General features: G+C 42.1%; 1 protein-coding gene across 3 annotated transcripts in view; it reads right to left on the bottom strand.

Annotated features, from left to right (window-relative positions):
- LOC119460614 (MFS-type transporter SLC18B1-like) overlaps positions 1–13,901 on the bottom strand; it is an 83,467-nt gene that overhangs the window by 44,877 nt on the left and 24,689 nt on the right. For 2 of the 3 annotated variants that reach the window (XM_049673107.1, XM_049673108.1), the window contains exon 3: positions 1,809–1,882. In XM_049673107.1, the coding sequence (XP_049529064.1) occupies positions 1,809–1,882 (74 nt within the window). Of the gene's footprint in view, positions 1–1,808; positions 1,883–13,453; positions 13,550–13,901 lie in introns of all 3 variants that reach the window. The other variant, XM_037721636.2, reaches the window with a different exon arrangement.

Below are 13,901 nucleotides of genomic sequence, written 5' to 3'. Positions count from 1 at the left end.
CATGTTTCGCACCTCCCCAGGTTTCACGGTACGTTAGTGGAGCTGCATTTCGCAAAATGGGACATTCGAGCACCGAGTTTTAGGGGCGAAGCTCCTTAGGGTGTGGGTCTGTCCCTCCTCTGTAGTATGCAACAGTAGTAGTAGTAGTAGGTAGCCACGTCTACTTTTATGAGAAAAAAATATTCCGAAAACTGTGTCCGTAGCGGAATCGAACCAGGGACCCCTCGCTTCTGAACGCGTGGCGCTAACCACTACGCCACGAAGCGCACATGGACAGACGCACCACGATGGCAATAAATACCCAACATTAACGAAAGACTGCGCGTTTCTAACGCGTTTGTGCTAGCGCGTTACGGCCCGTGTAAGAAGCTGGTGTAAGACGCTGTGGCCTCTCCGCCTTACCCCCGTATTCATAAACGCTGATGGCGTCGGCAAACGCGGTGCACGTTCCGGCATGTGTAAACGGCTGCGTAAGACGCTGTGGCCTCTTCCCCTTAGAGTACTGGAGATCGTGCCATCGTTGATCACCATTGCGGCGATTCGCGACGAAACTCTCTATTTCCGGCGGCCGCTCACCAGTTCGTGGACGAGGTGCATTCGACAAGAATCCTCGGAGCCCCACATGACGATAAGGACACATTCTGTAGATGTTCCCGGCTTCGCCACAATGATAACAAAGGGGCTTGTAGTCTGCGGTGCGTCAGACGTCGCTCTTCACGTTTCTAACGCGTTTGTGCTAGCGTCCCCTTAAGCGGGAGAGGGTGTAATTATAATGAAGGGCGCTGTTATAAAATAGGAATGACGTCACATATGGCGCGTGTCATTGGTGGAAGTCAATCGTTCGATTTAGTGCGGCGAGACTGGGCGAATTACACGGAATATTCACGGTTTACCGATGATTCCCTCCGGAGCTTCGCCCACTCATCATCATTCACCCCGTGGATATGCGCTGTTTTTTTTTCTTTGATCTTTAAGGCCGCAATAAAGCCACGGGTGTAGGAAAGAATACCCTGTGTATAGGGTAGCCAACTGGGCATATCTCCGCCTGTCTTTCACGTCTCTCTCTCTCTTTTCATTTTCAAGTTTGTCAACAGTACAATGTCATCGTGTCAATGTCAAGGGAAACAGGGAAAGACGTTGTACACTATTGTTAGTGACTTTTCATCAATTCCGTCCGTCACTCGGATCGGTCGACAGTAAGCAATGGCTCTAACGTCGCCAATTATCTATACCAAGAGAAAAACCTAGAGTGCTGAGCGGCAACGTACACGCCTGTCTAGCAGCTATATGATACGCATTTCTTTACTGATAGCAGACACCATAGTAAAGATAGTGAGAGCGCATAGAGTGTCACACCTGTATACAACTTCTACAAAACTCTCATTTTGCCATGAGCTTGGCCGCGAAGGTAATTAACCTGCGTTGTTCGGTCAGTTTCTCTTTTTGTTAATCCAGTACATTCATTGTTTGGTGGTAACACAAACATGAGCATATGCCTTGCCTTTTTTTTTTTTAATGTGCTTCTTACGGTTACCTTCTCACCACAATTGCTCACTTTATACAAACACGTCCGTCCGTATGGTAGCTCTTTGAGGACACCAAACGATGCTGGATAGCCAACTACCTGTAAAATGCTTCTCATAACATAAGAGATTACATTCTAAGGTTTCACGTGCGAAAACCATGATATTATTATCAGGCACGCCGTAGTAGGGTACTCCAGATTAATTAATAACCTATCTACAAAAAATTGCAGATGCTTTGTTAGACCTCTAAAATATTCATAGTACTCCCTCTATTTTACTCACGCCAGGCTTACGCAGCCGAAAAAGAATCCGGTCAGCCCGAATAAGTACGCGAATTTCGCCGACGTCCATGATATCTGCAATAATGAAAAAAAAAGTACCTGATTATCGCGTTCCATCAAGCTTTGCTAAATTGGTTGCGAACATTGTGAAATATCCTTTGCTGCATGGTAGGGCAAAACATGACACACACAGGACAAACGCCAACCTTCAACTTGTTTCTAGTCTTTACTGTGCAACGATTCGATGGTGCTAGTAATATACACAAAAATGGTCGCTGCATAGAGAATACATAAATATTATCAGTGTGCATTTCTGTCGTGAAGTGCGAATTTGCACGTGGGAAGTGTTTATCTTGCTTTACGATATAGTTGAGCGCAATAATAATGTTGTTGCCGTGTCTCTACAGTGATTACATTGTATGTATGTTATGAACATCATTGCATAGCAAATAGTACATTTCGATGTTTGTACTGCGTTCGCCCTGTTGAACATAGCTTTAATACAAGCCACAATGCCTGATTACCGTGACAGAAAGCTGAGTCAAGGCAGGAAAGCAAGCTCAATGGAAGATATGCTCGCTTGCACGCGCAGTACTCAAGCCACGACCTATACCTTACAACGAAACTGTTAGTGTGACTAGAAGCCCTGAAAAACGTTATATGCTTGTGCCACGTTTTAGGTGCGAAGCACCTTATGCGCCCAGGTTTGGTTTGGTTTGGTGCCTGTAGATATAGCACAACCCACTATGGGGGATTGGCCATGAATCGGGCGGCAGTGGGAAGAAAAATGAAGGATACCTAAATGGGATTTTCTTACTTAAGAATGAGATAATCAATGAATTATAATCGTTAATATTAATTTTCATGCTATAGCATCTTAAAATTTGAAGCAAATATTTTTGTTGTGAGAAAAAAAATTAGCATGGCAGTCTCTTTGTTTCCATTACAAAATTAAATATGGCATCACATACGTTCCTATTACAGTATCCTAGTGCCGACGCCCCCAGAGATAGAATGCTAGGTAACGTAATGTTCAATCCAAGTTGGCGAAGGGGACCTTCTAGAAGTCGTTTTCGATGTATGGTGAACCTACGACACTATATAGAGAAATGATCCATAGTTTCGGGTTCATTGCAATAAAAGCATTGACGGGAAGGCGCCAAACGAGACCTATGGGTATAGAAATTAAGCCTTGGTATTCGGCAACGCATTCTAGTAAACGATACTTAAAATTTTTTTGTTGAACACCATCTGCTGTGCCAAGGAAACCTAAGGTGCTGAAAATCGGTGTTATTGAGTACACATGATTTGGCCTGTTCTTCTTGGACAGAATTTTTTTTAATCTCGCAGAAGTGACGTATGCCGAAGGTCTTAGGATCCTCAGTACCGGGCCGTTAAGAGATGCCGCTGCTAGTGCGTCTGCAGATTCGTTTAAAGTGAGCCCCACGTGCCCAGGCACCCATACCAGATGGATAAGGCGTAAATGTTGGGGGATGGTTGAATGAAATTCTCGGAGAATGATAGATGAATTGGGCACTGATAAAGCGGAGCAAACAGACAAGGAGTCGGTTAAGATTACGGCTGAAGTAATAGATGTGGGAAGTTTTCGTAGAGCTAGGATGATCGCTAATAACTCCGCCTGAAATATTGGCGTAAAGTCGGGTAGTGGAAGGGAGAAAGACCAATTTAAGGATGCCGAAAAAATGCCCACACCTGCCTTCTCTTCACTGACAGAAGCATCTGTGGCTATTACTGCATTTATTTGGAGGTTCTCGAGGTGGTCATCTAGCAAGCTTTTTAGGTATCGAATAGGCAGGAGTTTAGCGTTATTAGGAAATATATCATCGAATTCAACGCTTACTGTCGCAGTAGGGAAATTTTGAAAATATACATCACGGATTGATATTTCTAATGGCACTAATAGTTTCTGCACAAAAACTACCTGGGGACAACGCAGTCTGGACCATTGATTCTCAAAAAATGCAGTCGGTTCTCTAATAAACATATAGAAGGAGCGTCTCTGGGGAGAAGCATATATGTTCAGTAACGTTTGGACTGTCAGTATACGAAAACGAGTTTGAAGAGAAGGCAGGTGAGTTTCATGATAAAGAATATTATTCGCCACATATTTTGGAAGGCCGAGACATAGACGTAGTGATTCGCGTTCTAAAAGAACCAGAGGGCGTAATTTATAAATAGGACCTCCAGAAAATAACACGCATCCAAACTCTAGAATGGGGCGGACATACATACAATAAATCATCAGCAAGGTCTCTCTGCGCATTCCAAAACGATTGCTGCTGACTCTTCGTAATAAACCAACTGCGCGTGCTCCTTTAGATGCGATGTATTCTATGTGTGTCTTCCAATTAAGCTTTTCTGTGTAAATCATTCCCAGATATTTTAAACATTGCACCTGTGGAATAATCTCCTGGCCATACGACAGTGTTATTCGGATAGGAAAAGTTAAGGGGAAAACAATGATTGCACTTTTCCTGACATTTAGCGACATTTGTATTCCTTTTAGCCAAATTTCAATCTGATTCAAATACAATTGCAAAGTTTTATATAAGCTATGAATATCATTTGATACTGAGAAATATGCGATATCATCAGCGTATACGTATACCTGTACGTCATGATGTGTCGGGATGTGATTTAGTAAAATATTAAATAATACGGGGGAAAGTACTGCACCTTGAGGAACGCCCCTTGTCTGTTTGTAAATGTGAGAAGACACACCGTTTTGATAGCAATAAAATGTGCGTCCGCTTAGAAAATTTTGAATCCATGCAATTATGTACTGTGGGAGACTCACACTTTCGAGTCTGTTGATTAAGGTACTGTGATCGACACTGCCATACGCTTTCGCAATGTCTAATGTGACTAAGGCAGCGTACTGGTTGTTTCGGCGAGCGAGTTGAATTCGACTCTCCAGGTCAACATGAGCACACCAAATTGAGCAGCCGGGCCTGAATCCTATTTGAGAATCACTTAATATTTGGTTCTCGCCTATCCGCCTATCGATGTGACCATACAGAACTCTTTCAATTAACTTTACTATATTTGAGGTCAGAGAAATAGGTCTAATGTTATCTATTGTATATCCATCACCCGGCTTTTTGAGTAGCGGAATTATTTTGGCAACCTTCCAGTCTGGATGAATCCATGCATTTTTAATCGAGCAATTTATAAGATTAAGCAAATCCTGGGGTGATAATTCGAATAATAGTTTTATCATTGCTGTAGTAATGCCATCAGGACCTGGGGCTGAAGCTGGCAGCATCTTTACCACTCTCATTAATTCATCTAATGTGACTGCTATGTAATCATTAGCTGTTTCAGGCGCCGGTATATGATAGGGGCGAAGTGATGTGAATCGACGCTCTAAGCCTTTTGCAATCTCCTCCAGAGATGGTACCAATTCAGTGGAAGTTAAGCTGACAGACTCTATATTTATTGGGGCTGAAACAATCTTTTTAGATCGTAGAAACCTAAATAGGGGCTGTCGGCGTCTCCTGTCGTAATCGTCGTCGTCGTCGTCGTAGTCACGGTAAGCAAGCGGCTCGTGCTCGGCACGCGCTCGTGCCACTGCTCCCGCGTTCGTTGTCGTCTTCCACAGCTGGCTGCGTTGCCGCTCATCATTCCAGCGTGGAATTTCACTTCTCTTCTGTCGTTGTAATGGGGAGGCCGCGTTTACGGGGTTATGAGCCCTTGCTTAAGGCAGCATGAGCCCATTAGTGGTGCATCACTGCATGCTTCGCACCTCACCAGGTTTCACGTTAGTGGAGCTGCATTTCGCTCAATGGGTCATTATCAGTGTAGCCAAAGGGCCTCATCCAATTTTCCTTTCAAAACTAGATCACTCACGAAGTTTACGTTTTGAAAAAATACAAGAAATACTAAGAGTGATATGAAGGCAAAATTTGAAATATTTGGAATAATTTGGAAGTGAAAAGTGGTAAACCATCGTTTTCGGCATGTTTAGATGCGTTATATGAAATGGTTACAAAGTTTCATCAATTCCCTGATAATACCAAAAGCAGCAGCCATTTCATGTTAAGAGAAAATGGGGGCTATACTATGGGGGACGCATACTGAAAGTTAGAAGCGTAAATGGTAATTATGGGTCTTCAAAATATTTTTTGAAAACACATTTTCTTCTAACTTTCAGGCGTCATACAAAGCATGTAGTTATTTCTTATAGACGCAAGTTACGAGTGCCATGCGACAAATGTTTAAACTGCGTAGGTTAAATGACGACTTCTGTAGAAAATTTTATTATTCAAGCGTTCTTGAGTGTCATGCGGCCGTTCTCTGCAATGTTTCCCTGGGTCTTAAAAGAACTATGCATTCCACTCAGTTCACATTCGGTGGAAATATGGAGCATGCTAAACACAATATGTGGCGAAAATTAAAAGCTCTTAGCACAATTTGGAGATTCGCGAATGCTTACTGAACTCTCGTTTATTTGTCCCTCTTCATTCGTTATACAAGGATCGCATTAAGTTTCCCCCGCGTCCTGTATGAATAAAGCAAGACATTTTGCTTATATTTTAGCTAAAATAAATGACCTTTTAAGGGTGACTTGTACGCAAAGTTCTAAGTGTGTTTGGTTAATTACATATTTTGCAAGAAATTATGTATTAAAGCTCCCAGCGCGTTATAGGTGGGTTCTGTGAACGGCTTAGAATTTAGCTCGCTTCCCTCGGGGCAATATAGATTTCACCTAACTCAAATTTGATGAAAGTTTCGAAACTTTATGACAAACCAGCATGCGAAGTTTTAAGGGGTCTGGTTAAATCACACCTTCTGTAAAGTATTTCTTCAGGAAGTTATAAAAAGCATTAAAAGACCAGTTTTTGCTATGTTCCCAGTGGCACGAGAGCACTCTAGATGAACTCTAGCTTATAATTAGCTCAAAGACAAAAAAGGGGGGGATTAAATATTTTGTGGCGTAACTTTAGCGATTGTGGCTTAGTAAGGGGATATGCAAATAATTACTGAACCCATATTTTTCTATTATTTTTATTTATTAAACGAGATTCGCTTTACGTGTCCCAGACGTCCTTGGTGAACTTGCTGAGGCAGTTTGTGTATATCTGCCTAAATAAGGGAATGTTCTAGGTGATGTATATGCACAGTTCAAAGTGTGTGGGTGAATTACAGCCTTAGCAATAAATTGCTTATGGAGGCACTCCTGAGAGTTATTAGTGTGTTTTAGGAACGGCGCAGAATTTAACCCACAGCCCTATAAGAATTCTGAACGACGCTGGCATCAAATTTAGGGAAAATATGGAATACCTTATGGCAGATCAGTACGTCAAGTGAAACGTGTGTGGGTCAATCAGAGATTTGTGTAACATTCCTTTATCAAGGGTCGAAACGTTATATCCGGGAAAGGTTTCAAACGGGTGAGCATTATACGGGTTGCGTTTTAAAGTATGTAGTTTAATTAGACGCAACTTAAGTTCTTAATGCAACTGCTCAAGAGAAATAGCTTCGGTGGAAATTGGGATGTAATTGCAAAAAATCGCACAAGTCTGCACAATTTCTTTCTTTATCTCAATTATTATGGAAAAGCTCGAAAACGTTATATGCGTGGTTTCACCGAGCTCATGTATATAAAAAAAAAGGTGAAGGTCGCGTTAGGGGTTATGTGCAAGAAAATTTGGTGTGTGTGGGTTGATTACGGCGCAAAGAAGATTCATATAATCTCGTTTGCTGCGTACTTGGAGCCGGTATATTTTATTTATTTTATTTATAAGTACCTTAATTATGGAGCCCGCGTGGGGCATTGTGTAAGGGGGGCAGTACAGTAAATACATACATAAAGATTAAAATATGACAAGACCTTGAAAAGTAAAACATCGATTAGTGCAGAAAGATGCGAATGAGCCCGAAAAATTACAAGCTACACTATAAAAGCAAGGGAGTAACAATGACATTCAAAGTTGAAAAAAAAATGAAAACGCAACAACGAACAAAAAAAAAAAGCAATTCTAACTTAGCGGTAACAGTGCTGCGGAGAAAACAGACAACTGACAAAACATTGTTTTCACGTGAAAAAGAAAGAAGGAAAGAAAAAAAAGAGGGACACAATGGTGGGAGTGGCAAACTCAAGACATGAGATTTTGGAGCATAGATATGTTTTTAATATTATCACAAAAGTTTGTGTGATCTCGCTCTGATACAAGGTTATCTGGAAGGTCATTCCACAAGCGCATAGCTCGTGGGAGAGCCGTTAAGTTAAATGCGTTAGTATCACCCTACACAGGCGATAAGCTATAGTTATGTAGTCTGCATGAAGTTCGACGAGCGAGATTAAGGCGCACAGAGGACGTCATACTGGTGTGAATGGATTTGTGGAATAGTGATAAAAGAGCAATGTCACGGCGAGTAATTAATGGCTCAAGTGAAAGGTCTTGTTAAATTTGTGTTATGCTGGACGGGTATCTGTAACTATGCGTAATGAACCGACTGGCTCTGTTCTGAATGGCTTCTAACATGTTGATCAGATATTGTTGATACTGGGACCACATTGAGGAGACGAACTTAAGTGCGATAAGCCTGTTTGCCTACACTGGAAGGAGAATTATACTGGTTATGGCGTAGATAACCTAATTACCCTGATGCGTTAGCACAGATGGAAGTGATATGTGCGGACAAAGAAAGATTTTGGATTAGGTTGGTGCCTAGGTACTTGTACTGCTTAGTACGTTCCACAATATATTGTTATCAATTTTATATAGGCCACTACAGTTGTGAAGTTTACGGCTAAAGGTGATTAATTTGCACGTGGAAATGTTTATTGTCATTAACGAGGTCTTACACCACTCACCAATACGATCAAGGTCCTGTTGAAGGGCGAGATGATCACCATTGTTGTGAAATGGGCGGTAAATAATACTATCACCAGAAAATATGCGCGTACAAGATGATATGTTGTCAGGCAAATCATTGATGTAGATGAGAAAAAGTAACGGGCCTAGAACGCTACCTTGTGGTACCCCAGAGGAAACGTGACAAAGTGATGAACAACAATTGTTTACTACAGTAAATTGCTGCCGATTTACAAAAAAATTACAGAGCCATGTTAATGCAAGCGAATCTAGTCTTAGCGACGGTAGCTTTAAAATCAAGCGGCAAGGAGCTACACGATCAAAGGCCCTAGCAAAGTCAAGGAATATGCAATCTGTCTGTACGTTATATTTTATGTCAGAATGCAGACCAGTAGTAAATTCAACGAGTTGTGTCTCGCAAGAAAAACCCCCCTTGCAGAGCCCATGCTGATTATTAAAAAAATAAACTGTTAGATTCTAGATGAGCGTAAATATGAGAAGCTATGATATGCTCAACCGTTTTGCAGAAAATGCATGCCAAGGGAATGGGGAGATAATTTCCAGCAGGGCAACGGAAACAGTTTCCCCGCTGCCCTGGAAGAAGCAATTTTGGCGGCAATTTTATGTTTCGAGAGCATGGGCAACGTGGTTTACGCTGAGTTTACGCTGATAACGGCGCTTCATACCACATGACGAACACTTGGACCCCTTTGTCTTTGAACAAGGTTGGCTGACTACGTAGTACGTATTTTCGTCCCCAAATGGAGCCACCGGCGCAGCGACAGCTGCAGCCTTAGCCCTGCAACCGCGCGCTCGTTATAAGTGCCAAAAGGAAGCGCCTGTCTCTAGACAATAATAATAAAAAAAAAAAACTGGATGTTTTGCCTAGGCGTGACTCCGGGCAGCGTCAAGTCGACGTTGCGAATGCATTTGGAATCCAGGCGTCATCATTGTCAACAATTAAGAGCCAGCGTCAAGCAATCGCGGCCGCATCGGAAAGTGCGCAGCTCGGGCCCGCGCGCAAGAGACTGTGCACTGGATATGTCAGTAAAATAGACGACGCTGTTGCCACATGGCTAAAAGATTTACGATCCAGAAACACTCCGGTTTCAGGAATGATTCAAGAGAAGGCTGTGGAATTTGCAGTACTTCTCGATGTCACTGGCTTTGACGCAAGCAGTAGATGGTTGCATCGTTTTCGGGCGCGTCATGGAATCGAATGGAAACGCGTGTAATGAGGTGAGCTGTGCGGACTCCGCTGCTGCAAGTACGTGGCCCTTGTCCTTCGCTGCCCAGCAGAGTGTTGTGCCGGAGCAGGTTTATGAGAGCTTGGACACAGTAACTCAATTCATGACTACTGTAGTCCTAAGTGCACAAGTGCAGCAAAAGCTTACTGAATTCTTCAAAACATGCTAAATATAAGCAGAAATTCACATTCAAATAAGCAGCATTGCAAATAAAAGGGTTCAAATTTCATTTCAACAACTCATGTTTTCTTTAGCTCCTGATAACAAGTTGCAACATAACTATTTCAGTTCAGCGAACTTTCACTTTAACGAACTTTTTCCTGGAGTCCCTTGAAGTTCGTTCAAGAGAAGTTTAACTGTACTAGTTTTCTGCCTGTTTTTATGCAATTCACGAGGAAGGTATATATAGTAGATTTCCCCGATGTCCCTTGTAAAATAAAGCACCTGGTTTCTATTTGGCGAAAATGGGGCAGGTTATATTGGGGATGTGTAGACGAAGGGCAAAGTGTGGGGATTAATTACGGCCTTTGCAAAAAGTTATATATGCAGCGGTCCGAAGCGTTATAACTGTGAAATTTTACGAACGGTGCCTAATTTAGCGTGCTATGCTGGGAGAAGTTTAATTTCCATTGAGATCAAATTGAGGGAAAAGGGGGGAAGATTACGAATGATGTGTCTGCGAATTTGTGTATGAATTACAGCTTTCTAGAAAAGTAATTAAAAAAAAATTGTGGCTCTCCCGTAATCGAGAGCAGATGTAAGCATAAAATGACTACTGGCAAAGCAGATTGGCTGGACATGATACTAGCCACAATCTTAAGATAGGTGTAGTGCATGTTCGCAACGGCACACCCCACCACACCACACTGCACCACACCGTAGCACGCCATGCTGTGCACTGGTCCATTTGGACGCTGCCCAGCTAGAAGAAGAAAGCCGGCTGAAGGCGGTACGACAGGCAGCGAAAGACGCCAGGCAGACAGAGCGCACTGCCCAGCTAGAAGAAGAAAACAGCCTGAAGGAGGCGCCATGCAGGGTGCGCCATCTCTCGAGGCGACGCAAAACCCGCGCCGTGGAACTCACGGACCGCTGGCGTTCTAAAGAGCACAGGGAACCCTGTCTCAGCGCCAAAAGATGACAATCAAGTGTATGGTGCCTGTATCTGCCTTTTGAACGTCGCTATTGGAAATGACAAAAAAAGCTTCAGCGTACTAGAAGTTACAGCTTGAGTGATATCGTGAACAAACATTAGGAAGAAGTCAGAAGAAATATTTTTGGTAACTTATTTGGGCAGTAACTAGCATATGCTATATGGTCCTGTAGAAAGGATTGGGGGCCAGGGACCACATTTTCTTAACTTTTGACTGATTGTTCGGATGACCTCATTTTGTTCTCGCAACGATGCCCGGATGTTCTCGTTTCAGTGCCCGGATAATGGCTCTGGCTTTTGGCTCAAAGTCACTTGAAGATCGCCGACTAAGGGAGCTCAAAGCATTTCATTCGTAAATTGCTCGAAGTTGTAAAACAGTCTTTATCAGCTATCGTTCCCAGTTTCCTGAGACAACTCTAAGTAACATTGAGTTTAAATTTGATTAACATGGGACCCAGGTTATTTGAAATGTGTGGGTCCCATGGATGTTTTTAACGTTTTATCCTAATTATGAGCCTTGAGAATAAGTACTGCACCCTCCTTTTCTTTCTATACTCATGCGCTATGCGTGGCGGTAGCATAGCGCATGGTACGTTATTGGGGATAGCGGGTACGTTATTGGAGTTTACAGGCAATGTTCGAAGTGTGTTAGTTAGTTACGGCGTTTGCAGTAAATTACTTATGCAAGCGCTCCAGAGTGTTTTAAGAAGGGTGGAGTATTTAGCTAGCTGCACTGGAAGAACAATAGAAATCACCATGATCAAAATTAAGGAAAATGGGAAACCCTAATTGGTCGATGTGCATGTGAAGTTATAAGCGTGTGGCTGTAGTACCAGCCTTTATTTGATGAAAATGTCCTTATCAAGTGCTCGAAAGCGTTCTATGCGGGCAGTGCGTAAATGTGTAGCTTAATGATAAGCAATTGAACTTCAATATGCAACTGCTCAAAAGAAACAGTTTCACTTGAAATTCAGCGGGAATTCCACAAGATCGCACAACTCAGCAGTATTTTCTTTTATGTATAGTATATATATATATTCTTTCAGCGTGACACCAATATAAACCTTGTCCATACTCTTTATACGCAAAGGTCAGCCAATATAAACTTAACTGAGAATTCATGGCACTAAAAGTTATTTTGCATGGCATTTGTATTTTGCAAGGCGGCACTAGGCGCTAGCCCAAATGTAGCAAATTTGACATTGTGCAGTTTTAAGAGATAATCTACTGTTGATTTTGTTGGGAATAGTATTCTAGCTGTGTAATGCGTCTTGTGTATGTGTTTTATACTTTTTCCAGTAATTATATACAGGAAACATTGGTCGGAAGCTTCATCACTGACTAAAATACAATAACCACTTTTAATTTTTACTTCGATGCTGCACCTACATTTGAAAGTGAATTTGAAACGATATTTGAAACTTGAAGAAAGTTGTTTCCTAAGGCAAGTTCTGTATAACATTGATACAAGGCTCGTGCTTCGAAATGTTCATCCAGTAATATTGCCCTGAGCGCGGCTATGTCGCATTATGAGGCGGGAAAATGTGGGCCGCACTGACGCAGCCCGACGGGGAGTCATTTTTGTGTTTCCACAGATGAGAGCAGCAGTGCAGTTGTTGTGTTCGCGCTCATTGACACAGATGATATCTTGCAAGACTCGTTTTGTAGAAACAGGAAAGTGAACTGGCCTTAGGATACCAATGCTTTCAAATTAACAGAATCAGTATACACCTCAAACGAAAAAAAAATGTTGCTTAATCATTTCACTCCTAACTAAGTTAAACTAGTGAGTTTATCTCTACAACATATGTCGCACGCATTGTGTTTACCAAGGAGCTTAAAGCATATTGGCAAGCAACATTTGAAAAGCTCGCGTAGCTTCTAAAGAAAATTAAGAAGACTTTTTAAGAAGAATCACTATAGCATTTGTCAGCTGAGCGCTGAAGGTTTGTGCAAGAAGCATGTATATTTTAAGCATTTTAAGCTATTTATAATCAAAGGCTGGTTCAGTTTTCCAAAACACTGCTAAGGGCATATTGCACTTAACATTACAGGGGAGTGCTACGTTTGTCTCGCAGTTGGGCTCATTACATACTATAAATTCAAGTTTCCGCATTGCTTCTACTTCTACTTGATATGACATGCAAGCAAATGAAACTTATTTTGTTTCTATTCTTTCTGTCACAATGTTTAACGCGCTGTTATTTGTTCGCCGCCATCTTTAGTCGCAGTGACTGTGGTGCGGTAAAAGTTCATTTTTTGAATGATTATGCACTTGAATAAATCCAACGTCTGTTTTGCCTTGAGAGCATATCTTTACAGGCTGTGCGTAGAAAGCGCATATATGGGATAATAATCATTTCCAATATAATTACAACAGAAAATTAGAATAGAAGATGACCCTTACCAGGCTTCGGGAAAGAACGGAACCAATTGCTATGGCAGCCTTAAATGTAGAAAATGTAAAACCGTATTTCCAAGCCGGAATCGCTTTAGCTGCAGCCTAAAGAAAAAGCAAGAATTAGTGGGATCAGCATATTTGTACAAGAAACGAGCACTTGATATCTTAATGTCGTACAGAGGGTAGATGTGACTGTGTCATGATTTTCCCGGCAAGAAAATGTGGTTGTTTGGCGAGGAAGCAGTCGTTATTCGACTGCCAGCCCCCAGCAAAAGGCTGCGTCCTCGTGCCGCCAGTGTGTCCATGACACAACTCGTGCTTCTCTTGCAGCGACAGATGCCAATCGGTCCATTTAACGCGTGAAAAGCTTTTATGGCAGTGAGAATACTAAAACTAAAGAGGGGTCTAAAGAGTGGTCTACTAAAACAATACTAGAGAGTGGTCTATGTCTCGA

The sequence above is a fragment of the Dermacentor silvarum genome, chromosome 8 (genome assembly GCF_013339745.2).
Source record: "Dermacentor silvarum isolate Dsil-2018 chromosome 8, BIME_Dsil_1.4, whole genome shotgun sequence".
Lineage (NCBI taxonomy): Eukaryota > Metazoa > Arthropoda > Arachnida > Ixodida > Ixodidae > Dermacentor > Dermacentor silvarum.
Note: the sequence above shows the minus strand (reverse complement) of the source record. Positions and strands in the feature narration are given on the sequence as shown.